General features: G+C 42.4%; 3 protein-coding genes across 6 annotated transcripts; 2 read left to right on the forward strand and 1 right to left on the reverse strand.

Moving 5' to 3' along the window:
* The first annotated feature begins 428 nt into the window (after positions 1-428).
* zgc:195001 (uncharacterized protein LOC567531 homolog) lies at positions 429-7,258 on the forward strand. Its single transcript, XM_062408516.1, has 5 exons — positions 429-552; positions 5,043-5,072; positions 5,251-5,313; positions 5,720-5,859; positions 6,473-7,258. Exons 1-5 carry the CDS (start codon positions 429-431, stop codon positions 6,875-6,877), a joined length of 762 nt encoding a protein of 253 aa, XP_062264500.1. The 3' UTR covers positions 6,878-7,258.
* A 507-nt stretch (positions 7,259-7,765) lies between these two features.
* akt1s1 (AKT1 substrate 1 (proline-rich)) lies at positions 7,766-14,815 on the reverse strand. Of its 4 annotated transcripts, none has more exons than XM_062408173.1 (7): positions 14,677-14,815; positions 12,616-12,662; positions 11,863-12,533; positions 11,505-11,766; positions 11,149-11,232; positions 10,889-11,064; positions 7,766-8,657 (listed from the first exon to the last, which is right to left on the reverse strand). In XM_062408173.1, exons 3-7 carry the CDS (start codon positions 12,253-12,255, stop codon positions 8,520-8,522), a joined length of 1,053 nt encoding a protein of 350 aa, XP_062264157.1. In that variant the 5' UTR covers positions 12,256-12,533; positions 12,616-12,662; positions 14,677-14,815; the 3' UTR covers positions 7,766-8,519. The 4 variants fall into 4 exon arrangements, with proteins under 4 accessions (XP_062264157.1, XP_062264158.1, XP_062264156.1 ...); XM_062408174.1 differs by having other exon boundaries at positions 11,863-12,483; positions 12,610-12,662; XM_062408172.1 differs by having other exon boundaries at positions 12,610-12,662.
* A 1,946-nt stretch (positions 14,816-16,761) lies between these two features.
* Positions 16,762-25,693, forward strand: tbc1d17 (TBC1 domain family, member 17). The gene is made up of 17 exons (XM_062408259.1): positions 16,762-16,846; positions 17,970-18,065; positions 18,151-18,228; positions 18,316-18,427; positions 18,517-18,700; positions 18,858-18,966; positions 19,345-19,515; positions 19,923-20,048; positions 20,164-20,267; positions 20,399-20,493; positions 20,581-20,697; positions 20,817-20,917; positions 21,578-21,677; positions 21,983-22,080; positions 23,000-23,116; positions 23,202-23,288; positions 24,718-25,693. The coding sequence occupies exons 1-17, from the start codon at positions 16,784-16,786 to the stop codon at positions 24,877-24,879; spliced, it is 1,920 nt and encodes a 639-aa protein (XP_062264243.1). The 5' UTR covers positions 16,762-16,783; the 3' UTR covers positions 24,880-25,693.
* Positions 25,694-26,892: the final 1,199 nt, after the last annotated feature.

Below are 26,892 nucleotides of genomic sequence, written 5' to 3' on the forward strand. Positions count from 1 at the left end.
CATCCGAACCGGACGATGGCCTCCCACTGATTTTCTGGCCTCCACCTTGAATACTGATTTCCCGTTTTCTCCATATACAGAAACAAACGCCTTAAGCTTGTGTCGGTTCACATTTCGATCCCTACATGGCTGTGCAGTTTTATTTTCATTCACTACATATATTGTTTAGTTTAAATCCTGTCATGTGTGTTTATCGGATGTAAGAGGGAGTGTACCGACGCACGTGCCCAGTCCATGTGTATGCAAAAGAGCCTGCATACTTGGGATATACTGGGTATTTGTTTGTCGGTCTCCATCCATGTGATCCCTAGAAAGGATCAGGAGTTTCACATGTCAGGACGATCCCCCCCCGGCAGGCAGCCCCTACTTCCAAACAAAACCTATGCACACCCCCTCCTCCCTGCTCGCTTTCTCCCCTCCCCACTCATATGGAAGTTAATAAGAGAGACCCTCCAGAGACTCGCAGGCAGTGCAATCAGAAGACCTCCCCAAGTTTGACGCCCATCCGCGCCGCGAGCACCGAGGGAATCATGCCTGTGCCCAAGAAAGCAGGTAGGCAAGCATCCTCACCTGAGTCCCTGCGGGGACCCAGAGGGATCATTACACCATGTGGCAAATGAGCCAAAAGCATCTGTTTGTTATTTATCATTGACTCATGACTAGGAGCATCTGTTTTTACATCAGGTCAATGACAAGTAAATTATATTTAAATCATCATGAATCATACAGTCTGTGGTGTTTTCCTGTGATTTAGATTCTGCAGTTTAATCTTGAAAATTCATATTTTTTCCACATTTGATGCCGTGCAGCTTTAAAACCGGAGCTGAATTTGCATTGTTTCTTTTTTTCTACATTTTACTCGCTGAACTGCATTTGCAAACCTTATTATTAGCACGAAAATTACGAGTTTCCATATTTAAAATTATGATTTATTTTCATAGATTGCACCGATATGCATTTCTATAGATGTATATTGCATCTGTAAATGCCCAAATGCTTGAATTTTCATAACCAGAAGTATCACTATGAGTCACAGCTTGAGACGGTTTAACTTTATTTATTGCGTGTCACCGTGTTTTAGTACAAATTTATTACGTGTGTCATATGTTGTTTATTTTATGTTATTAAAGAACCTCATGCTGAAAATCGCTGAGAGTCAGCGCGGGGCCTGACATCCCTCGTCACCTTGGATCCTGCCAGCTTCTCTCCAGCCCATTAATCATGTCAGCGACGTGCTAGAAAGAGCTTCTCCCTGGGAGGTTGTGGTTTCTCCTGCACTTGTGCCATCGGTTACCGAGCGCCCCTCAATGTCAAAGCCCCCTCTGCAAATTCAGGTGTCACATTTCTGCCCCTTCTTTCTCGTTTTTCTCTCCCCTCACGCCACGTGATGCGGCGGTGCCTTCATTGCTTCACTCCCTCACCGGTTGCACCATATGTGGGCCTATTGTGGCTCTCCGGGCCTCTGATGGATATTTCTAATCCACGGCTCAGTGTTTCCTCTTCCAAACCTCCCCCACCTCCCCCCATTTTGCCAATCCGTCCCCTGAGCAGCCAGAGTAATGAAGTTTGAAATGCCTGACGCTACATGTAAAAGCCCAGCCCAGTTTTTTAGTGGCAGTTGGATTCTGCCAATTGCCAGCATCAAGAGTTTCTGTCACTAGAACAGGAAAGATAATGTAGTTAATGTTTTTAATGTTGTAGGTCTTTGTATAGCCGCCAGCTTAAAGCTATACTACCTAAATTATTTCTTTTCCCCACATTCTTCGTCCTCCGCGTGCGCCCTATTTCCTTGGCATCTCCATCTCACACGTGCGCTCACCGTGCACTGCGCGGCTTCCAGCCAAGGAATCTTGACACTTGACAGGGACCTGAGGGATGAGCCTGGGCTCACGCCATCCCTGCTCATCTCTCCGCCTCTCTCTTTCTCTGCCACACTCTGTCCGTGCTCCTCATCTCACTACACGGTCTGATCTTGCTGCCTCAGTGAGATCTTCTGAACCTGATCCTCACAGATAAGGTGGCGACGTCCCTCTGAGAGGTGAGTCTTTTGGAAAGGTCGCTGAAGCACGCGCTCTGCCGGTGGATGAAACTCAAGTTTTGAAGCTCGTCGTTGGTCCACATCAGAATCCAACTCAGATCCATCTCACTGAAGATATCTCATCCTTCTCAAATCTGCCTCTTCTAGCCCCCTCTGTAGTAGTTCTTGCTCAAACTCCACCTGAAAAATGTCAGCCTCATCACGGCATTCAGCCATTATTTGCACTTGATTCACAAATCCTTTTTTACGGCCCCTCTGCCCTTAAATATTTGTACACCTCACACCTGCAGTCTTGCAGCCTGCTCTGTCCCCTCCATGTCTCTATCACCACAATGTCAAGACATCAATCTTCTTGAGTATCTGTTTATCTCTGCAGGGCTTTCCTGTTTATCCCGCTGAGCGTGGACAGGCATCCGCAGGGGTTTAACCTCCACAGAGCAGCTGGGGAGCTATCAAACTGCTTTTCCAGTCGCCCCCCCGCCAACCCCAGCTCAGGTTATGGACAGCCTGGTATCTCACCATGAGCTTACCGAGGTGTCGAAGATGCCAGAAACCCCTCGCAGATTTGAAGATGAATTTATTCACAGTGTAGGATTTCTCCAAACGTCTCCCAGTCTCTTCTCTGTAACTCCTCTCAATGCCTTGATCACCCCGACATTAATCCACACGGCTTTTCTTTCATGAAGGCCCCCCGCCGGCTCACCTGCTGTGTCCCTTTAATCGGGACACGATGAGGAAGATGGATGAAGTGATCTTTCACTAGGCGTCTTTCTGCCCCATTGTGCCATTTCCAATGAGGCCTGAACGACCTTCACTCCGTGCCTCTCCGTCCGTCCTGCCAGGTCTCCCCCCTTCGTCTGGTCAGGGTCTGTCCACCCCCCTGTCGGTCGCCATTAATGTCCAAACTGTAGTGAACATGCTGCTGAAGTAAGTAAGGACATTTGGACAAAATCCAAACTCAAATCAGATCTGGTATTGAATCTTAAGCCTCAATGGAGTCCAATTATTATATCGGCATTCCCCGGCAATTATCACATTCTCTGGTCGTAGTTGCTTAGGTCGTGTAATTGTATTACACATAATAGTCTCCTGCACAACACACACACTGAGTATTTAAGTCGATAATTACAGCACACACAGTATTTAAGAATTTAAAAGAGGAGGAATGGATTGTTGCTTTAAAGTTCAACCTTTAAAAAGACCCCACAACCCTCCCCCATTCTCTTCGACTCGCCTGTCGACAAGATTCTGCGAAAGCAACTCTATCCCCTCCATCATGTCTGATGTGATGTTTGCAGGTGTTATACCACACCCCTCAGTCCGTCCTCTCGCCCAGGTTGTCCCCCCCCCGGCTGAGGGTCAAGCAGGCCGGATGGGTTATGTTTCCTCCAGGCTCTGCCGGGATGGGCATACCACCCGATGCCGCTGACCTCAGGCACATTGACGCCAGCTCTGCGAGAGCCACAGGTCGACAATGGTCGCATTGAAGAAAAGAGGGTTATTCAGTCCTTTTACATGCATATTAATAATCTGATTACAACTACATAAACATGGAAATGGCTGGTTTGTATACTGGTATTCTTATTCCCTCATTGAACAAATATAAAAGGGCCCATTCTGGGGTAAATAAAACAGCAATAAGTAGAATTTAGATTAAACACATTAGTGAGAACATCACTAGTATTATTTTGTATTCAATTTCTGTCAATAGATCGCTTTCACCTAAATCTTACGCACAACCTTTAAGTGAAGGATCCAACTACTTCCTCCATCCCTGTGTATTTCTACTTTCAAATAAAGAACTGAAAATGAGGCATATTCTGTTATTGTGGATCTTTCAGCAAGAAAGTAAGATGAAGAATAACAGTTCCTTCATCTGTAAATTCAATGGACATCTTTTTTATTTCAAAATGCAATGAATCAAATTGTGTATTTAGAAACCAACAGAGTAAAGTATACAATATGACAAATTATCCAGAATATTTCCATTTGATGAAGTTGTGTAGCTTTAAAATGAAGCGTCAATGTAATTGAATGTCATATTTGCAGCGTGGGGAGGAAAATGTTATTCTTAACATCATGTAAAACCAAATGTGTCTTGAATTATGTAGAGGAAGTCTCATTTACCTCGCAGCCATGAGTTCGGAGGAAATGACAAAAACACACTTTTATTGAACTAGAAAGCAAATTGAGGCCCTTTCGTCTAATTTTGGTGACACACAAATCAAGATGATGTAATGATGCAACTGCCTGATAGGTGAGGAAAAATGATGAGGACCGAGCCTGTTTGCTTGTGTGGAACCTGAGAGGAGGTAACATGAGCGAAGATGACCTCTGGGCAGGGGAGGCGACGGAAAGTGACCAGACGGCCAGATGACCCTGTCCAGTGCAGGGTTTTCTCCGAATGTGAGGAGAGAGGGTGACTCACGAGCTGGAGGAGAGAAACAAACGAGAGTACACACTGGCCCACAACATGACAAACATGCCCGAGGTGGTTTGAAGTAACAGCATCGTGCAGAAAGTGTATTCTTAGATTGAGACCCCTGCTGCTGTCAGTGGCCGTGATGTGTGTGGTTAACAGATGAGGGCCCGGGCCTCTGGATTCCCCACGTTGAAACCTAAACCTTGAGCCTAAACTTCATGAATCAGTGCTGAGCGGACATTGCACACATACTGGGCTGTGACTTAGTGCGGGTTGAGAGCAACAGGTGATTTACTGGACGGGCGGCAGCCTGACAGAAGCACTGATGAAGGGGAGAGGCTGCGGAAAAAAGATGAGAGAGGATTTAGAGTTAACTTGTCAGTGCCATCCTGAATAGTGTTGTGCATTTCATTTTACACAAGCCATTGTGAGGGGAATCTCTGGGGAGATGCCATAAAGCATCCCATATCTATTTGTCTCATGGCTGCAGCAGATGTGGTGAAATAACCACACACACACACACACAGACACCTACACACAAGCTCACACTTACTGATTCACTCTCATCTCTTTCTATTCCAGGGAGAAAAAACAGTTCAGCTCCCGTGGAAGGTAAAGAGCAACATTTGTTACTGCTGTTGGATTGTCTTCGTAAATCACCAAGAGGATAACAAGATCTGTTCATTAAATTCAATAGCTGGTGGCGTGTAAATCAGATCATCCACACGTGGTAAAGTTTAATGCATTTTCCCTCTAATGCTCTGATTATCTCTCCTGTCTGGTCCCTCAGAGAAGCTGCCGCAATATGAGCCAAATGTCCCTGAACCCACCACCAGGGCTGACTTCATGAAATGTAACTTATACTTTTTTTTTTTTTATGTTTATTTCAAAAGAAAATCCAGCATCACTGCCATACAGTGAAAATGATGGCCAGTCAGTATTGATTCAAGCCACTTGTGGACAGTAGTGGAGTGAAGTATGGAGTCTGTGTTGTGCCAAAATAGGATTTATTAAAAATCCTATCCTATTATAGGATTTTTCATTAAAAGTTTTTTTTTTAATATTAAGTATGTAATAGATATAAAATTATTAACACAGAATAATAAAATATAAGACCTATCGAGATATGATTGATCAATAAATGTCTGTTTTCACATATAAACAGATTTTCTGATCTGGTATTACTTTTGATACTTGGGTCAGTTTAAACACAATTTTAACAAGTCTTGATTTCATGTGTCCCTCCTCCCTTCTGTCAGATTTTTTCCAGCCCTCTCTGGAGGAAAAAACTGCACAGAAACTGTTGTGGATTTCAGAGGGCGGCTCCAAAGTGGCTCGCACGTCTGATGCAGTCTGCCCGTATCCCAACAGGCCTGAGAGATACGACCACTCACCACAGGTAGGCCACTCATCAAACAGGAATCACACCTGCAGTGTTGTCATCACTGGTCCCAGTCATGTGGAATGAGAGGGAGCTCCATGAGAGACAGAGATCAAGTGACAAAACTTGTTTGAGGACGAGTGGATTAATCGGGAGCAATGATGTGTTTTCTAATGAGCAGAAGAAGAAGAAAGTAGCATGAATTAAACAGAAAATGAGTAAAGCAACTCAAAATAGTACTTAATTACAGTAACTGAGTAAATTAACATAGTTACTTTCCGACACGTTTCCTTGTTAATATTTTTGGGGATTCTGTTTTATTTCAATATTAAAATGTAACACATCAATAAACTGAATTACATTGTCGTGTAATTTTTTGCACCATGGACCGTGTATAATCTGCTAACATGGAGGAGGTAATGTCTATGACTTACTGCAGCCAGCCACCAGGACGTTTTTAATTCATGTCATGTCGTCCCTCTATTTAGTCTATGGTCCAAAACAGATCAGCCATTTTTATATAACAATTAAACACATTAAGTTTTAATTGAAATGATTGTTTATCAATTATTTTTTAAATCAATCAATTCTGAGACTCGTCTTGTGTAATGTTGGACGTTCTTCTCCTCAGGTGCTGTGTAAGGAGAACCTGCTGGGCCATCGAGGCTACTGGGAGGTGGACTACGCAGGGTGGGTGGTGATCGGGGTGGTCTGTGAGAGTGCGCCCCGGAAGGCCCAGGAGGGGGCCTGCGGCCTCGGGGAGAACACCGGCTCTTGGGGGGTCGGGTGGTCCGGCTCCTGCTACCAGGTGTGGCACAATGGCGAGAATGTGGACGTCAAGCTCAGCCCGTCCTCCACCATGGGAATATATGTTGACCAGCCTGCCGGCATCATCAAGTTCCTGACGCTGGAAGGGGAGGGCGAGAAGGAGGTGCGGCTGATTCACAAGTTCAAGGCCAACGTCCAGGAGAAGTTCTTCCCCGGCTTCTGGATCGGCACCGATTCCTTCTCCCTCATCCGGAAAAAGGATCAGTGACAAATTAGAGCAGGTTTGGGCAGGAGGGGGGTGGAAGGGGTCAGATGGTGTAAATTTAGGAAGGTGTCAAGATGTTTGGGGAACAAGTGTCAGAGCTGAAGAGCCGAACCGAAGCACGTCGTGAAATCTTTCTAGCTTGTGTTTGCTTTCTCTGGTGCATGAAGAAACATTTTTCAAATCCAAATATAACCAAATGTGCCTTATTTTATTTATTATAGTGTATCTACTTACTTATTTTATTTAAGTTAGAAAAAAGGCAAAGCTGTGAATGTTTATATATACACACAGGGCTTTACATGTGCTTGAGTGCTTGTTTAACTTCAGAGTCTATGTATTTTTTATGTGCTATATATAGTCAATAAATTAAATTGTTGTGTAATATCACAGACTTCATGTTTTCTTATGCCTCCACCAGCCTGTGGATAAAGGCATTCTATTTTCTGGTAGTCTGTCCTCTTGTGTACACGATACCTCAAGAACGCTTTGAGGGAATTTCTGCAAATTTAAAACACACACTCAGTTGGACTCGGGATGAACTGATTCGATTGTGGTTGAAGGTCCAAGGTCTAAGGGCCTCACAAAAGACATGTTCGCCTCTTGAACACGATCTCTCAAATCTGCCTTGAGGGATTTTCTTCAAAGTTGTAACTTGTGCTCAAAGAGCAATTGATCAGATTTCACGAATCAAAGGTCATGGTGACCTCATACGAGTCTGTAAAAATAAATAAGGTTGACCGGTAGTGGGGTACAGCTGCAGGGATGTATTCGTTTTTATTTCTAATTATCAGGGATGTGAAGCAAAACTGATTATATAGTGTAGTACTAGTGCCCTCTGGAGGATCTTAGTGGACTAACACCCTCACACAAAATCACACAGTCTTCTCGCTCTCTTGGTGCTGCTCCTTTATTTGTAACATAAAAGTAATTCCTGGAACATTTATTTGTTTTTGAAATGTCAAATGTGGACATTTGTTCATTTTCAATCAACCCATCTTCTCTCTTTACTACACACAAACACACACACACACACACACACTGTCACTTTCTCATTCACTCAACATCTGGAGCGAAGTTACAAAACAAAAAAGAACACCATCCCCTATAACGCTGTATTGATTTACAATCATTCGATCAGTCAGTCATTCATTGGCAAAAGTATAAGTACAAACAGGCATGTTATGAGGAGGTGCTGGGGTCCTCCGCTCACATTTTTTAAAAGCAACATACTTCTTGTTACTTCAACTTTTTCCTCAGGTCCAGTACTAATGTAGTGTTTGGAGACGTGAAGTCACTAGTGTTGTGAAATGTGTAGGGACAACGAGGTGGTGGTTGGTTGGTTGGTTGGTTGGTTGGTTGGTGGCGTGATGGAGTGATAGTGTCGAAAAATGTTATTAGTGTTCATAACATTTATTTCCCCGTTACTCCTCGAAGCATGTGCCGTAAATTTTGGTTAGTGAGATAAATGGAGGTACTAGCTTTTCCACCGTTTCACAAACTGTACGTCACATCCGCCAAAATACAGGCCCTGCCTCATCCATCCGTTGTCATGTCAGTATCTTTCTCCACATTTTCCTTTCCCCTCTCACTCGCTCCCCTCTATCCCTTTCTCTCTCTTTCCCCAGCTCGCCTCACACCCTCCCTCTCAGTGCTTCAGGGAGAAGTCCCCGGTGTTGAGGCGGGGCCGAGGCAGGGCACCGAACATTTCTGTCCCGTCGGTGGCCCCGGGGGCCAGCAGGGCTTTCATACTGGCCGCGATGTGATCCAAGTCAGGACAGCCCACCTAGAGGACACACACACACACACACAGAGGAGACTATGTTAACAAGGCACCGGAGGGTCATGGGGGGTCAGAGACGAGAACCTGGACGTAAAAGGGCAAAATCCAAATTCCTGTCACTCGTTCACTCATTCTTTGTGGGAGGTTAGTTGTATAATATTTTCCATGCATGACCTCACACAAATGTCAGACATACTTTTACGGTCACATGAACTGAAGGAGCCGTCGTGGCCATTAGCTGGTGCATCAGAATACTGAGAGGTGAATTGTTTCTTTGTCTTGGTCTTTAGACGCCATGAAACTTGTCCGCATCAACAACAACAACAGCAACAGCAGCAGCATCATAAACAAACAAACAGCTTGTTTCATTCATCAGTTCTTTCATTACCTATTTCCTTTAGGACAATTAGTTGAGGTATTTAAATTTAAGAAATGGAAGCAGAAAATGTTTCCTTCATCTGTAGAATATATTCTAAAGGTTAAAGTTAAATGAAATTGTCTATTTGATGGAGAGAAAAAACAACTCTCAGTCACTCGTTGTGGTAGATGACGCAGCAGCAGATTTACAAACACTCAATTCTTAAAATGTATTAGAGACTCACTGACGTCTACATTGTCACCATATTAAGTAGAGATATTAAAACATCCATTCTTTTCAGACCATCATTTCTACACTGTCCTACTGATTTGCAGATCTATTCTGAATTAGAAAAAATATTCAAACTAGAATAAAGTCACAAACGTCTCCTTTAAACATCACTCTCCTTAATATTACATTTCATTTTTTTTTTTTTATATGTTTATATTTTTTAAATGTCTGATATTTTTGATATCTGATCCTTTATGGCGGTTTCAATGTCTATATCTGGCAAATATGTAACAAACCTTTATATTTGCAATGCTTCATGTCCCTTTTTCAAAGTAAAAGCACAAGTGTTTCTGTGACTGAATCCCTTCATTTGTTTTAACAAGGTTTTATAGTTATTGTAGGACCACAAGTTGCACAGCTACAGTCCTGGCGTTTAGTCAAGTACTTGGACCTACTTTTAGTCGAGGAAACTCCAAAATCATACCAGAAACCTCACGGAGCCGCTCCCCAGCAGACACGTGCCCAGTTTGAGCAACTAACGCATATAAGCACTTGCACAAGCAGATCAGCACCACAGCCGTCACATGCACTCGGTGTCGCCCGGGTGTAATGGCTTCTTGCTCGGGTCATGCCTCACCCCTCCACAAAGTTTCATGGAAATGGGTTCAGGAGTTTAGGTCAGTCGGACAGACACTGATGAAAACATATCCTCCTCGGCTGAGTGAATTATTTAACCAGATTAGCTCCAGAAACACGAGCAGTAATATTCAAATATTATAATATTAGTGTTGTAATTTTTGTACATGTTTTTCCTTTATGTGAAACAATCAGTCAATGATGATAATGCATGAATTATTTTTGGCTAAATGTTTCATTCATAACATGTGTAGATCTTTGTTCTATTCGCTGAGTCTCATGAGTCCCCTCTTGTTATTAGGACTGGTAAATTATCTGATGAGAGTGCTTTACAGGGCCAAAGAAGTTATAAACAGGGTTCTACCATAAGAAACAGAGAGCAAACACACACATACACACTAAATAGAATCACATAGAGTCCAGTAGTAGTGGATAGAGTCACAGATCTGGTAAACATACTGTAAACAACCTGAATCCCTGTTTAAACCAAACCCCTTTGTTTTAACTTTTTTCTGAATGATCCCACAGAATCAACAAACCTTTAAAATATACGTAGGGCATTTTACAACTTTGGTCCTATTTTCTCAAAAGCTAATCCCCTCACCTCACTTTGAGACACGGGCTCCAGAACATTACAAGCCCAATTCATGCTTCTGGGTCAATTCGACACCGTGGCTCCGGTAAAAATGTTTTTATTTTCTTCGTTGCAGTTCTTTAAGAAAAAGTAATTGCTCTTCAACATCTATCTGCTCCAACTCCAACATGATGACACTCGCAATTGTTCTGGTGTAAACAGAGACACCGGTATATTTGTAAATAACCGGACCGTAAACCGGAAGAAACTCACCACAGTAGCATAGAAACTCTACGGTCACTAGCGTATCAGAGTTGTAATTACAGAGCGACGCACACACACCTACACAATTTTGAATGCTCACAACGGCGTCGGCCCCGTGCAAACCAGTAGCTTCTGTGACTTGATACTTTGCGTGTTTGAGTGTGTTCTCACCCGCTCTCGGCTGTTGCCGTCTCCCTGAGCACCTCGGGTTCCTCTGCAGCTCCACACGGGCACAGATACAGGCAGCGAGCGGGCCAGAGCCATGGGGTGGGCGTGACGGTGTGAGTACGCAGAATGACCCATGGCCATGCCACGAGGAGGAGGGGGGGCGTCCTCACTCAAAGAGCCTGAGACAGATAGAAACCAAAAATAATGATTTGAGATAATGAACGTACACGGACATGCGTGGAGTCGAGACATCAAACTCGTACCATCAGTGCTCTCCTCCTCCCCGTCGGATTCAAAGAACGGCTCACAGTCCCGAGACAGAGAGTCCTCGTCCATCGAGAACATACCTGCAGCAGAAGGACCATAAATCGTCAGAATACTTAAAGAGACACAGATAAACCAACGCATGAATTGAATGCAAACAATTCATAATCATTTGAAATATAAATATCTGAATAGTCACGTGACACTTTGAAAACAACAAAATACGTGTAATGTTAGTAGAAAATATAAAACTCGTCCTATAAAACAGAATAATAATATTGTTGAGTTTGGAGTGAAACAGATCTTTTGTCCTTTATAGTGTCGCACGCCCAAGACAACTCTCTCGCTTCCTCACCTGCACTTTCATTCCCATAGGGTCTCCTCTCATCCATGTCCTCCTCCTCTTCCTCGTCTTCGCACTCTTCTTCCAAATCCACGATCCCAGAGCCCTGTCTCCCTCGCTCGGCCTCCAGCATGCTACTCTCCCTCTCTTCGTTACCGTTCTGCCCGGCGCCCTGCCCGGTACAAGCACCTGAGCTGTAGATTGACGGGTAGTTCTGGGAGAACTGTCTGCCGTTGGGGCTGACTCCGCCCACCCCACCGTCTCCTGTAAAGCTCTGTGACGACAGCAAAACAACCCGGCATGTTATGGATGAGAACACTGTGATTGAGTGGTACCACGGGGCAGAGTGACACACAAGCAGACCACTCACCCCCCTGTGTCCCGGGTCAGAGGTCAGGTCAACCACCAGCTTGGTTCCACCCTCCCCCCCGGACTGGCGTGTGTGCTTGTGGGCTGTTAGCATGGTCGTGGAGTGCAGCACGCCGATGTCGTCCATGTAGCGGCGCGCCGACTCCGCCAGGAACCCCTGACCCCAGATGCTGTAGGAGAAATCACACTCCCTCGGAAAGGCACTGCTGCTATCCCGCTTCCTCCCCCCGTCGCCGTCGCCCGCCGACGACCGGAACTTCTTGCAGGCTGTCAGTATGGCCAGGTCGCAGCCTGACTTTTGGCAGTATGTTTCCACTGCAGAAAGTAGTGCCAGCCAGCTCTCCTTGTGGTTGTCTGGGATCTCGGGCTCGGACAACTGCGTGATGGAGGCCATGATGTTGCTAAGTGCTGTTTATAGCTTTCTTTAGTGGACGAGAACAATGCTGATGAATGTTGAAGAGTTTGGAGGCTAACCAGAAGCTCGGATACGGCGAGTTCTGGGGGGCATCAAACTCAATAAAGCACAGTTACAAGTTATCAGTTGAAGCTTTGGTGGCTGTGGTGCATCTGGAAACTGGAGAATTGTTTCTTCTGTCTTGCTGGTGTTGAAATTTTTTTTGCACTGGTGAAGATGCAGGCGGAAATGAATGCTTGATCAGGTAGAGAGGCACTCTGTGATTTCAAGATATGATAAATATATTAATGTAAATATAATTATATGTATATTTATAGTGGCCGATGTCCTTACACGCACTGGAGAGCCAGGGGAGAGAAAAGCTGTTGCCAAGTTGCTGGTGATACCTGGGTAGATAAAAACAAAATCTGAGTTAACACAGGGTCAATGAGAAGGGTTGGACGAGATGGACGGGTCAGCTCTGAAATAAGAGCAACGTCATAGAAAATTAGAAAATTGATTTGAACACAGTAGATGACAATTCAAATCAAACACAAAACCTAACCCAGTATTAATCATCCTAGAAGCTCAGAAACATCTGTTGTCTTATGGACGTCTCATTGCTATGACACCCTTTCTTTTATTTCCGGAGGAAGTGTCAACTGTTGAATTACGACTAACTGAGCTGACAGAAACTTTGCACTTAGAAAAAACTTTTATTTGGAGTCCCACAATCTTCAAACAGTAACGGTGAATCAACACAAATTCTGTTTATATAATTTAGGCTCCATGCAACATTAGGTAACACTCTTGGGCTGGGTGAAGACATTTTAGTTTTACTGCTCAGTGTGTTACGCCAGGATTGTTTCATTTCGTAACATCTGGCAAATGGTCTACACACAGATTAATACAGTGCATATCCAGGATATGTGTGGTTAGCAACAATCCACACTAAATGAGATAAGAAAAGGGAAGAGCAGAGGATGATTTTTAACGAAAGACAAACTAAACAACAGGAAAACAAGAAAAAGGAACCTATTATAATGTTACATATTTGATGTTAACAAACCAGATCCTGCTGTAATAGTAAACTGATTGTATTTCTATATCAGATTTTTTCATCAGACAAAAAACACTTTCAATATGTCACCTTAGAATCTGGGGGACTTTAATGGCTGCTAATTTCTGACATGTTATGGTAGAACAATTAATGACTACGATAGTGAACATGATCCTTTGTAGATCCAGTTACCATACACCTGTCCTTTTAAGCAAAACAAAGCATAGAAGTGAGCCGTCACCTTATTGCAGCTTAAACTTGATACTGCCCTCATCACAGACAGCTTTTATTGTTTAGACTTATGTGTTTACTCTAAACAAGAAAAAGGATAGCTCTATTTTTCCCTCAATAAAGATATTTGAAACAAACATAATGACGATAAGCTGGCGCCAAATATCAATACTTCATTTGTTGGTTTTTATATAAATATAGTTTTGACTTTTGCCAGTTTATGGATATTTTACATTAGAATGAGGGTATACCTTACACGTTATAGTCTGTTTGTTAAATACCTAAAAGACACCAAGATAAGACTTAATTGCACTTTCTTTTTCATTGTCCCATCTCAGTTTGTGTCTGTGAACCTGACAAACTGCAGTGAGTAAATACACAAACGCTGCACTTCTCCTCTTTAGGGACAATTTGAACTATGTATAAGATTCTCTTGCAATATATCGATTATTGCAGAATTGCGGTATCGTGATATTGTTATCCCGGGCTATCTATCACCTATCATTTCCTAAGTTACACTGCGATTCCCACCCCATTTATAAAAGTATTTTTATAAAGAGGTAATTACCCGTTTATAAAGTAAACAAACATGCAGGAGGGAGATATGTTGAGACATGAATTGAGTCATAAATCAAGAAGCCAGAGTCTGGTCCACAAATGTCAGGTTAACAGTTCAGACTTAAATGCACAGACCTGTGCTCTCCCTCCTCTGGTTGAAGCGTATTGAGTTGACGCGCTGATGCATGTGTTCGATTGCGTACAGCTGAAGTCGTAAACACAAGCTGTGCAGACTGGCTGTGTCGCAGCCCCCACCTCTGCGTGTGAGCTGCATGACACCAGCCGATGCTAACTACTGTAGCTACTGTAGCTTCCTAATGACCCAGCTCTCCATTGATCCCCTCTCTGCCGTGTTAGCAGCCGTGGTTTCTGGGTTTAACCCGCAGACCTCACACTCCCCCGGCCCCTGTTGTGGTGGTTGTTGTTGTTGTTGTTGTTGATCGGGTTGTTTACCCACTGTGTGTGCAGCCGCTTCATCATGGACCCTCTTTTCACCTCCATTTTTATGGCTTTTAGCACGAGCCAAGACGCGCAAGTGTAAATTACGGAAGCTCGGGAGGACGTTCACCCACCTGTTCGTGTCCTTTCTTCCACGTTACCTGATGTTAATCGATCTTTAACTTTACTTGTTCTTTTATCGCTCGGATTCTGCTTCTCCCACGATTTCTCTCCCCCAGCTAGGCTCTGCACCCGCAGCAAGCTAGCAACGAGCAATCACAGCGCTTCCGGCCGAGGATTCAAAAGTAAAAGCCTTTGTTTTTCTCGGCCATGACATAATAAAATGTATAATCTACAGTACGACACAGTTACCCCTCTATTTAATACTTTATATGCAACACATACTGTGTGATGTATCGGAAATATAATGCAATGTCGAAAATTAAACAACAAAACAGTATGTGTATGTTAATGTTTATACAATTATTTCAAAATGTTTAAACATGTCAACTATTAATCTGAAATGGCTCGTGCTTGTATTTCGACAACGTTGAATTTCTTTGTTTCAGTAAAGGAGCTGCCTTATCACCTTTGTCATCAGCTAGATATATGAATAATTTATAACAAACGTCATTCCTTATTTTTCTTTAACAACATCTGTGTGTAAGCATTTATATTTGTCTCATATTCATTTCCCCTTTGCAAATTGAACGCGACCGATCGAAGCTTTTATTTTGAAATGTAAACTCAGCTACCATATGCTTTTGTTTGAGATAGCTCAACTTGGCGTAGCTCTGACGTCACCTGTTTACTGCCTTCCAATCGGACGCACGTTGTACACGTGATCAAGAACTCGTCCTCGCCTTGTTCTCGTGCACGTGTACAGCCCACCAAGTCCTTCTCACCTGCACCACCAAACCCACCTCTTTCTGTAATGTCCATGCAACCCACCCACCAGCTGCTTAATCGTCTGCAAAGACACTCGATTTGCAAATAAGACAATCTCTCAAGAACAGTAAAAATCTCAAAACAGTTTCAAAACTCAAATCTGATGCAATGACACGAAAGACGGCAGAGACTCAAACGGTAACAAGGAAACTAATGACTAATTAGTGCAACAAAGAACAACTCCAAACTGTTATTGAGAAACTCACACTGCAGCAGAAACACACAACAGCAAATAAAGTAAAATAAGCCGCTAAAAACTCCAAACAGCTGTAAAGATACTAAAACAGTTTACAAGAAGAAATATGTATACACAGAAAATTGGTGCTATGAATAATCTCATAGGCGATGCACAGATACTAAAAACAGCTGCAAAGACACTTAAACTGCTATCACTCAAAAAGATGCAAAGACACTCAAATGACCTATATAGAAAGAGGAAATGGAGGCAACTACACAAAAAACGCTGTAGAGACACTGTGTGTAAAACAGTTACAAAGAACTCTAAACTGATTCAAATACACTATAAACAGCTATAAAGAAACTTAAAACTGTGATAAATAAACTCAAAAAAGATGCACAGATTCTCACACAGCTGCAAAGAAACTCAAAACTGATGCAAGACACTAAAACAGTTACAAAGAAAACTCAAAACAGTTGCAAAGAAACTCAGAACTGATGCAAGACACTAAAAACCGCTGAGGGGGGACCTCAAATGATCACAAGTAGACGTAGCATGATTCCAAAGTGCAGCAGATCAACTGGAGACTACAAAGACACAGAAATCCCAGTACAAGGATACACAGCAGGACCACTTAGAGATGATAATAAAATCTTCCCACAGAGGAGCAAAGCAAATACAATTGAGGTTAAATTCAGGTCATATATGTAACTCGGAAAGATAAGTAATGAAGCATAGCACTTAATTTACTGAAACTATCTTTAGAGTGTCATACTTCTTATCCTGATTTAATTAAGAAGAGATTTTAACTTGTTTTTCCAATGTTTCATCATTATATTTTAATATAAACCAGCATGTTAACTGCCCCCAATTGGTTGGGAACGTCATCGGCATGTTGAGTAGTATTTGAATATGTTTAAATTAGTATGTAAAGTATTATTACAGACAGTAATATTCTATCTGACATCACGCATCGCTGAATGGGGTTTGTTGTCGCGTTATGGCGTTAAAAAACACCCAAAGTATATACAGACATCTGATTGGCTCGTACTCCATGACGTAGCCTTGGGGGCGGGGGCTTTTGAGAGCAGCAAAACGGGGACGTCATATTTGTTATGGAAGAAAGAAGCAGTGACTCCGGCGGCGGAAGAATGGAGCAAAACATCCCAGATTACAAGGTAGTTCTGGGTTTTATCAAGCATTTACATCCAGCATTTTGATGTGAGCACGTTGACAACTTTCCCCACAGCTTGACACTCGATTTTCGGGTGGAACTAGTCGAGATTTCGGGGCACTGTTAGCTTCTAGCTAGCCGACGGTGTTCAATACAACGCTGGAGAAGGTAAACCCGTCAGCTACACGTTGACATCTGGATCACTCGTGACACGTCTGGCTCTGTTGTGTTAGAAGCCGATAGATGTGTGTACTACCACACAGGCACGTTAGCTCTGTAGCTAACTAGGTCAAAGCTGCTTCAGCCCAACAAGTTCGGGTTTTTAATGTGCGAGTTTCGGGTCTCCGGTGGAGTGACCTGACAGACCAGAACAGCTGAAGTCATGTGATCACTGTCATTCACTGCCTTTGATGTGACACCTCGACCTCATCACTACATAACACCCACACATATCAGCCAGTCTTATCTGATCAACACGGTGTGCTCATTTCATTTGACATATAAGTAGTTAAACCATATAACACATCTATAACAATGGCCTCAATGTGACCAGATTTGTCTATGTATTTATTTGACAGGGACAAAGTTTATTGATCAACATTAAATACAGAACCCAGCATGAACCTAATCTATCCATTGTCTTTGATTAGATGTGGAAAAGGCAGCTTGAATGATAATAACATATCCTAAATTGGCTCATACATAGCATAACAAATACATAGAGGGTAATACAGTATATGTCCAGCAAGGAAACAATGTGTTTATTGTATACAGAATAAATGACAACAATAAATCAGTTAAGAGAAAAATAGGGGGATGGAAAGAGTAGATGAATTATAGACTAAGCAAGACGGACCTAAAAACAAGAAAAAGGAAATTAATATAATATGTACATATTGTTAACAAGCCAGTTCCTGATTTAAGTTGTATTTTAGAATATTGGTCAGACATTTTATTATCTCATCTAAGGCTCTGGGAAATTATAATGAGAACAATTTTCAACCCCTTGTAGATACTGTTAGCATACACCTCCAGATTATGTCCCCATAACCTCACTTTGGCACAGAACTGAGGCATCTCTTTATCTCACCTTGCTTTTTATAACCTTGGTATTGCTTCTTCCTCAGCTGATATTCGAGAAGGAGGGAGTTTACCTCCACACAAATGCCAAAAGGAGCAACCAGGACACCACCATCCCAGGGTTCATCCGTGTTGTGGAGCGGGTAAGAAAATATGTCTGAGTCAAGCTTGCTATACAGAGGGAAACCCCCAAAAGCACTCGGGTCATTAACTGTCTCTTTGTTCTAGGCTGGGGTGCCAGCTCTAGAGTGGAGCCCGCTAGAGGATGAGGGCCGCTGTGCCCCCGCTGTACTCTACTCCAAAAAGGTGGGCAGTCATGAAAACCACAAAATGTGTTTGTATTTTCTGACTCAAATGCAATATGTCATCAACTTTTTTTGTTTAACCAATTAGGACGGAGAAGGAGGGGAGGAGGACACACACTTTGACCCTGGTTATGAGCCGGACTGGGCTGTTATCAGCACGGTGAAGAAAGATCGAGAACATGTTCCAGTCAAAGAGTCAGGTGCCTTTAACAATTCTGTCACTTTTGACATAGAGTTACGTCGATAAGAAACCATGTCTGAAAGTAAATATCCCGTATTTCTCTTCCAGATCAGTGGTCATTCTCTCTGCCTCTGTCAGAGCTCTACTCTCTTCGGAGGGCCCGCTTCTCTTTGGGTCGAAACTTCCTGGTGCTGACGAGTAGAGGGGGGCACCCCCTGCCTGCTCTACACTTCCACAGGGGAGGAACCAGAGAACTTCTTCGGGCCCTGCATCACTACATCGTCCTGGACCCGTGAGTATTATCACTGTAACACTCCCAGCAGCAGAGTCAGTGTGTTGGAATTTGTTTCTCAGCACTCTGAGCAGCTGACGTCCCGTTTCAGGCGGAGCTGATTACATGTTGCGTCACATGAGTGGCAATAAGGTCACATGCATTCTTTTGTTATCAGGTCACCAGTCGATGGGCGACTCTACCTTGCTTACCCACATGAGACAGGTGCGCTCTCTCACTCTTTTGATAGGCTGCACCTCCTTGATGACGGCTCCGATCTTGTTACGGTAATTTACTTTTATTTATTTTTTTGATTTCATTTTAAAGAAAGCAGGTTTTTACATGGTACATTTAAAGCTGAAATAATGTTTTCAGTCGTAAAGTATAGTTAATAGTATCAATCTCCATCATAGCATAAATCGATCATAAATTTTTTAAGCTTAGTGATCAATACTGATCAAAGTCACACTGTGGACTTTACTTAATTTAAAAACTGTACAACCTTATCACTGGGGATCCCGACCTCCCCTCAGACTCACATAATGAAGCACACTCAGAGTCACAGCATATGACAGAAGTGTTTTCCTGTTTAGCCAAAAACACACAAGGAATACAAGTAACACGCCTCTTCATATTTCACGTTGCTTTTTTGTCTTCTTGAACAGAGATTCATCCAGGACCCCTACGCCACAACATTTGGTGGTTTCTCCAAAGTCACCAATTTCTTCAAGGCTGCCCTCCGGCCTCCAGATTCCCCTGCCCACTTGCGCACTGGTCAGGATCCAAACCTGCCCCCCCAGTCTGATGACGAGCCTGGATTTGAGCTCATCAACTGTGTAAGAGAAAGATTCTGAAAGGACCATTTAGAGTCCTGCCACCCGCAGGTACTCGATGGGTAACGTGTACAAATATGTTTATAAAAATTCATTGTTACAGGCACAGGTACAAATGAACCATTCACCAGCAGGAAGCGTGTAACAACTTTTTTTCCTGGAGAAACCAGGAATTAAATGATTGTACTGTATTTGTAACGTTTGAATCATTTTGGTATGAAGCCTAGACAGCTGTAAAGTCTACAACACAACCTTTGACCCCCTCTCTTCCTCTCAGATAACTGTCACTTCCGAGAGTGAATTAGCGAGTAGATCAAAATAAATCAGACGAATGCTCACAAAAAAATTGTGGGTCAAAAGAGATGTGAGAATTGGAGGCATCAATCCCTCGTTTATGTTTTTCCGTCTAGGGGGTAGAGCTCGGTCCCAGACCAGACGTAACCAGGGGACAACCTCTGGACAAATGGGAGGAGTTTCTGGACCCTGAGGGCCGCGTGACAAACCCAGACAAAATCAAAGAGCTGGTGTTCAGGGGGGTAAGGCTGTTAATATAGTGACAGTGTACTTATCCCCTGTTTGTAGGATTCATTTTTTATTTTTTATTTTTATAATAGATAGACATTTTATTGATGTTGTTCTTTCCTCTTGCAGGGCATCATGCCATCACTAAGGAGAGAGATCTGGAAGTTCCTTCTGGGTTTTTATCCATGGAACAGCACTACTAAAGAACGGGAAGACATTCTGCGGTTTAAAACGTCAGTGGTTTTTTTGTTTTACATGCTTTTGATGGTTTGACACCAGTTTGTGAATAAGCATGTTTTCATAAAGTGTTCAACTATTCCCTCAAGGCAGCGACAAACTTTAATACTACCTTGTGTGTCTGCAGGGACGAGTATTTCAGAATGAAAGTGCAGTGGAAGTCCGTCACCGAAGAGCAGGAGATGAGGAACTCCCTCCTCAGAGGCTACAGAAGCCTGATAGGTCAGAAAACAGAGGATCAGTTCATCGTTGTATCCGTCCGCTGCTTGTGATGCTAAAGTTGAACTTGGCTTTGTTGTCTTGGGACAGAGAGAGATGTCAGCAGGACAGACAGACACAATACCTTCTTCTCCGGGAACAACAATCCAGGACTGACTCTGCTCAACGATGTGCTGATGACGTACTGCATGTTCAACTTTGATCTTGGTAGGATTTTACTTGGCTTGTTGGCCAAAAGAAGTACAACTCACTTCTTTTTCGGTTCAGTTACAACTTTTTTTCATAAATTACTCTAATCATTTATTTATTATTCTCCATCTGCCCAGGTTACGTCCAGGGGATGAGTGATCTCCTGGCTCCTCTCCTGTTCATCACCCAGAACGAGGTGGAATCCTTCTGGTGTCTGACGGGCTTCATGGAGCTGGTGGTTAGTACACGTTTCTCACTTCAACAGGATTAGTGGCTGCGGCTTTTGAATTTGGGAGTTCGTCTGAATCGTTCTAGAAATCAACAGTAAAAGAGAATGAGTGAAATTTTGACATGAAGTTCGAATGCGATACTTTTATGTGGTCAGTGAAAACATTTTTGTATTAACTTATAGGGGAAATATTATGCCCATTTTATCGCACGTTAAAATGGTTCCTTGGGGTCTTAAGGAAATATCTGTAACATATTCTGGTCAAAATACCACAAGGATCATTTACAACAGCACCTTTTTACCCTGTCTAACACAGCCCTCCTCAGATTGACCTGTTTTGAGTGCCCACAACAGATCACAGGAATGTTTTTTGAGTTTTTGGGACGGTAGACATGCCAGATACCCAAATGAACGTGTAGAAGCACTAAAAAAGTGGAATTTTTATAAGAATATGCTTCATCAGCAGTTCTGGTTTAAACGAGAACAGAATGCACACATTGCTATATGTGTTTGAATGTCTTACAGAAGGATCTTTGTTAGGTTTCAAACCCAATAAGTCATAAATAAATCACAGTTTTTTTTTTTTTTTTTACTTGTTCATTTATATGACTGCAGACCTACACAGACTTATTGGTGACAAATAGTCCGCCTCTGTTTTCATCTATGCAGCATCAGAACTTTGAAGAGTCTCAGGAGGCCATGAAGCAGCAGCTCCTGAAGCTCAGTATCCTGTTGAAGGCTCTAGACCCAGAGCTGTGCGACTTCCTGGGTAAGTCAGTGAACATCCATCCACTCACATTCTGGATTTCATTAAAATAATTCCTAATTCATAAGTATGGTGCTAAAAAAAGCGGAACAGAAACAAGAATAAAGAGGCTACTCAACATTCTGCAACCTTCAGGCTACGCTTCAGAATGTATAAGTTATCTATAAAAGCATCTGCAGATGGCTGCACATCAGGCACATGTGAGGAAGTGCCTGAATTTCAGTTTTAGGGATAAATCATTTACAAGGAGCTCAGTGTTCTTGTTTTGTTTGCTGCTGAACTGAAAACCCATTTGTGTTGTTCCGCAGACTCCCAGGACAGCGGCTCACTTTGCTTCTGTTTCCGCTGGCTGCTCATCTGGTTCAAGAGAGAGTTTTCCTTCGAGGACATCCTCACTCTGTGGGAGGTGAGCGCACAACATCTGTATTTACTTACATACATGAAGGTTTTTATGATGCTCAAACAGCTGAAGGTCCAAAGAAATGCATGTTAACTGGTGACTCCAGATTAGCCGTAGGTGTTTCTGCGAGCATACGTGGTTGTTTGTGTCTACCAGGGTTTCGATTATACCTGACATAGGGTGGAAAAAACAAGGACCTGTTAACTAAGGATCTGTAGTGCTCCCATTTTGATTGAGGGGAGAGCGTGGCCTAGGGGATAGAGCGGGTGCTCTGCAACAAGAAGGTTGCCGGTTCAAATCCCACTCTATCCCATCTGCATGCCTAAGTGTCCTTGGCAAGATACTGAACCCCTAGATGGCCCCTCATAAAATGATGAGTGTTCTAAAAAAAAAAATGTAAGTCGCTTTGGATAAAAGCGTCAGCTAAATGACATGTAATGTTATGTAATGTAATCTTTAACCCTATTTCACTGCCACAGTGTTTTCAGCATTTATAGGTTTGTGCTTATAAGCTTGTATCTCCAGATGCTGCCATCTTCATCAGACAATGTTTGAAGATTACCTTGTTCAGGTGATCAGGTTCCCTTTTGGCATCAGGTTAAAACTAATGTCTTCTGCAGAGTAATTTGACCTGGGAGCCATTGTATCCATTACCATTTCAGACAAAAGCCAGATGTTAGTGGGTGTTAGTGATTTTTTCTTTTTACCGGTGGAAAAGGAGCTTAATTGAATTGTCAGTTAAGTATTGAGTGAAACACCGACATAAAACCAAATGGGGTTGATTTCTATAAAAAAATGCCTGAACCCTGCAATGACAACTTTTTATCTGTGTGATAGACTAGCGTCACGTTCAGGTTGTAACCTCCCCCTCACCCAGTGGGAGCTGGGATTGCCCACCTCTGTAACATCCTGTTTTCTCCCTCAGGTCCAGTGGACTGGTCTTCCATGTGACAACTTCCACCTGCTGATAGCCTGTTCGATCCTGGAGTCCCAGAGAGGAGAGCTGATTGGCTCAGATCATGACTTCAACACTATTCTGAAGGTGTGCACCGCATGTGTGTCACGTTTACGACTCAATGTGTCAACACATTAACAACAGGCTTTGTGTATTGTCATTTGATCCGCAGCACATTAATGAGCTGACGATGAAGTTGGATCTGCAGAGTGTTCTACGTGGAGCGGAGGCCATTTATCTGCAGTTTATTCAGTGCAAGGTAAGAAGAGTCAGCGGAATAAACTGTCATCTTCCAGTTTTTGTCAAAGACGGCAAGGTTCTCAGTGTTTCACCTGTATTTTAAAAGCTCAATCCAAATATCTTGTGAGAAGTTTCAGTGTCATTATTACATGTACATCAGGAATTTCTATCGTGCAGGTTTGCATCTCCAGGGATCAAAACCATAAGAAAGAGGGAGTTATCTCAAATTCTGTTTTCTTCTTCTTACATCTTGTTTTTTCTTGTCAAATGTAGAAATTTGTCTCTCTCCTCACCTCTTATAATCTGTCGCAGAAAAAGAAAAAGTTAAATGGAAAAAGTTACATCTTGCGTCATCTCATAAAATTCACAACAGCTCAACATTTATCTGTTTCATGCTAAACAAGCCAGTAATATTTGGAATCATTTCCATTTGACTATTTTTTTTTCCACATACGAGTCTTGATATTATTAATTTGTTATCCATTGTATTTGTAAAATATTTCTAATTATGAGAAAAAGCATCAAATGGTAAATTGTTTTTTGTTGCCTTCTCCAGAAGAAATAGTTGATGCATTATATTCAGATTTTTAGGCATTTACTCAATAATGATTCATATCTATACATACCTGGGATTGTGTCATTTCTCACTGATTATCCTATTCTTCTGAGTCCATGCAATTGCTCATCCAATGATTAGAAGCCAATGTAGGTATTTACAATATAAAAATAAAAAAAACTCCAGTTGTAATTTTTAATACCCATCAGCTTCCCTAAAAAAAAAATTCCCCTCTTGAATTCTGCAAAATCTGTGCAGATCAGGTGCATTTCAGCCATAGAGTCAGTAAAGATAAAGGCCTGTATTAATGCATTGCTTTGAAGTGATATAGTGTAATGGACATTTACTTAATAACTACTTACTTTACTTAATAACTACTTAGTTTATGCTTACAGAAGACATTTCCATCTAGGGTACAACTTGACATAAACTTTATGCATATAGCATTTACGTCCACTGTCTAGCATGTGACCACATTGTCTAAACAGAAGTTGATCCTGAGGTCCCCTGCATCAATAGTGACCTTTTGATGTTCTCGAGTTGAAATCTGGTTATCTACTCAACTGACTGACATCCTTACCACAGATAACATTATTTCCTCTCCAATACAGAAATGATGCAATCTATACGTCACATGTTCCAGACACAGAACAATACAATCACAGACACACACCCCGACCTGTTTTTGGTCAGGGCGTCACCCACACAGAGACACTTAAATATGATGGCAGACACTTCACTGTTTTATCACACTCGCGTCATTCACCTTGCCCGTGTGATCCTTGCTGCAGAAAGCTTTTACAAATACACTAACAAAGACAACTCGACTCAGAACCAATGTCCACCACAATAGAAAAATAATTCCTGTCACTTCCTCCTCCCCCCTCCCCAGGAGCTTCCCATCAAGGTGCAGAAGGTTCTCGGTCTCCACGTTCCCCCCAGCTCTGACGAGGACAGCCCGGACTCACAGCCCGGCGAGGCACAACGCCTCCTCAGCCAATCCCAGGCCGCCGCTTCCTCCTCTAATTCAGCACGTGGTCACCCTTATCCTTGAGTCTGAAAGTCAGCTGGTGGACTGACGCTCACTAAACGATGAATGAAAGATATTTATATGTGGGAAAAAAAACGAATCTATATATACATTGTGATCAAATGAGAAGGAAGACTGTTGTTACTGTTTGTCAGGGGCAGGGGGTGCTGTTGAAGTGTTTTTCTTTTTTTAATGTACCCCTGAAGTTTTCAGTCCAAGATATTTAAACACTGTGTTCGTGCTCCTCTTCCTTTTACTTCTTTTTTTTTTACCCGGACAGCTCGTCACTTGTTTTCACATCCTCCTGAGTTTCTGTCATCTCTCTTTTCTCTCCGTCCTCTGTTGGATTCTGCTGTTTTACCTTTTCCCAAGTTGTTTAACAGCTGTTTTCCTCCCCGCCTGTCACTTCAGTGCGACCTCTTTGTTGAGTTTGGTTTAGATTTCCTCCTGTTCCCTCTCCACTGTTCGTGAAAAGGGAAGATATTGAAGTATAAACTGACTGCCAGTACCTTGTCAGTACTGTATGATGCCATTCCAGCCCTATGCAAACGTTTTTGCATGCCTTATAGTTTTCACATGCGGCGTGGTAATATTTTAAGCCTCGTAATTGCCTGTATAACTTTCCATCTGCTGATTATTACCAATTAAATGGTTGAATCTTATCAGTCTGTCTCTTTTAGGTCTGCTTGGCTACTCCCTTAAAGTATTTACATTTTCCTGCCACTGTGGGATTCTCCACCACTATGTTCTATAGCCTCTTAGACAGTTTTAGTTACTTTAACATAAAGATTTTGTATTGAAGAAACATGATAAATTCATTAAAAATACGACTTCTGACCTTTCTGGCTTGTGACCCTGTACGAAAAAAGCAAAGTGTGCTCAAAGCTCCTTGTTTCATTACCTCCACCAAGGAGATGATGTTTTCACCCCTGTCCGTTAGTTGGTTGGTTCATAAAATTCAGAACATTTCCACGAATAAATACAAGATGATGCAGAACTGAATACTTTTCTTGTGATGCAACCGTGACTGCGATCTAATCCACCCAACTGAATATAAAGTAGTTAAAACTTTTGAATTTTTACTCAAGAAAACAAGACTTTTACTTAAGATGCAGTATTTTTACATTTATCTTACAGTACTTAAACATAAGAGTGAAGGATCAAATCATCTCAAGCAGTGATAATCTGATCATGTGTTTGAATGTGTCACATCTTCATCTAAACAAAAACTACAGTCGTAGAACATATGCTGGGGATTAAGAAAATGGATATTTCCTCTGAAATGTTGTGAAGTAGGAGAGGAAACATCAATTAAAAAGAAAATAATTAAAAAAATATTTAAGTGGATCGACTGGATTTTTTTTTTACTAACTCATTAAAATACAGTTGAAAATTAAAAAGGATTAAATGGCAAAGTGTGAATAGGTGTATTTATAAACTTTAACATTTGGACATACTTACATTTTATTCAGATTTTTTATCTATATTTATAAGAGTTTTAGGTTTTTAATGAAATTCTATTCTTGATCGGAGGAACTGTAACAAAAAAACGTCCCCCTGGGGATCAAACTGATAAATTATAATTTTTTCCAGCTAACAGTGACATCTATGAGATAATGTGACGTCTTTAACTTGTGAACTGGTTAAACTTTGCCCTCTCCCCTCTCCCCCTCCCCACTGGCCAGCAGGTGTCTGTGTGAGGTGAATGGCGGAGGGGAAAATAGGACCTCTGTTCTCCACTGTCCCGGGAAATGAGCTGGAAAATGAGGGGCGGGGGCGACACACCTCCTTCTCAGGACCCGCTGCACTATTCTTTTGGCCACTCGCTGTCTCTTACACCCTCGATCTGTGTTGTTTGAATACAGCTGCGGTGTATGAATTTAGGAGGGTGCTTAAACAGGCCCACGATCTGTCACTCCCTGTCCCATCCTCCTCCTGCTCCTCCTCCTCCTCCTTCTCCTCCTCCCTCCTGACCTCACTTGACTGACAGAGCCAAACTTAACTCAGGCCTTCATTCAAACTCAATCTGCTTTCATT

The sequence above is a fragment of the Platichthys flesus genome, chromosome 16 (assembly GCF_949316205.1).
Source record: "Platichthys flesus chromosome 16, fPlaFle2.1, whole genome shotgun sequence".
Taxonomy (NCBI): Eukaryota; Metazoa; Chordata; class Actinopteri; order Pleuronectiformes; family Pleuronectidae; genus Platichthys; species Platichthys flesus.

Bases quoted from the DNA above. Each gene is read 5' to 3' on its own strand.
- tbc1d17 (XM_062408259.1), top strand. From the start codon at position 16,784: ATGGAAGAAAGAAGCAGTGACTCCGGCGGCGGAAGAATGGAGCAAAAC. The intron at 21,678-21,982 runs GTAAGTCAGTGA...GTTGTTCCGCAG, and splicing joins AGAGCTGTGCGACTTCCTGG to ACTCCCAGGACAGCGGCTCA. The intron at 22,081-22,999 runs GTGAGCGCACAA...TTTCTCCCTCAG, and splicing joins ACATCCTCACTCTGTGGGAG to GTCCAGTGGACTGGTCTTCC.
- akt1s1 (XM_062408173.1), bottom strand. From the start codon at position 12,255: ATGGCCTCCATCACGCAGTTGTCCGAGCCCGAGATCCCAGACAACCAC. The intron at 11,233-11,504 runs GTGAGGAAGCGA...CTTCTGCTGCAG, and splicing joins CTATGGGAATGAAAGTGCAG to GTATGTTCTCGATGGACGAG. The intron at 11,065-11,148 runs GTACGAGTTTGA...TATCTGTCTCAG, and splicing joins GGAGGAGGAGAGCACTGATG to GCTCTTTGAGTGAGGACGCC.
- zgc:195001 (XM_062408516.1), top strand. From the start codon at position 429: ATGGAAGTTAATAAGAGAGACCCTCCAGAGACTCGCAGGCAGTGCAAT. The intron at 553-5,042 runs GTAGGCAAGCAT...TTTCTATTCCAG, and splicing joins GCCTGTGCCCAAGAAAGCAG to GGAGAAAAAACAGTTCAGCT. The intron at 5,860-6,472 runs GTAGGCCACTCA...TCTTCTCCTCAG, and splicing joins GATACGACCACTCACCACAG to GTGCTGTGTAAGGAGAACCT.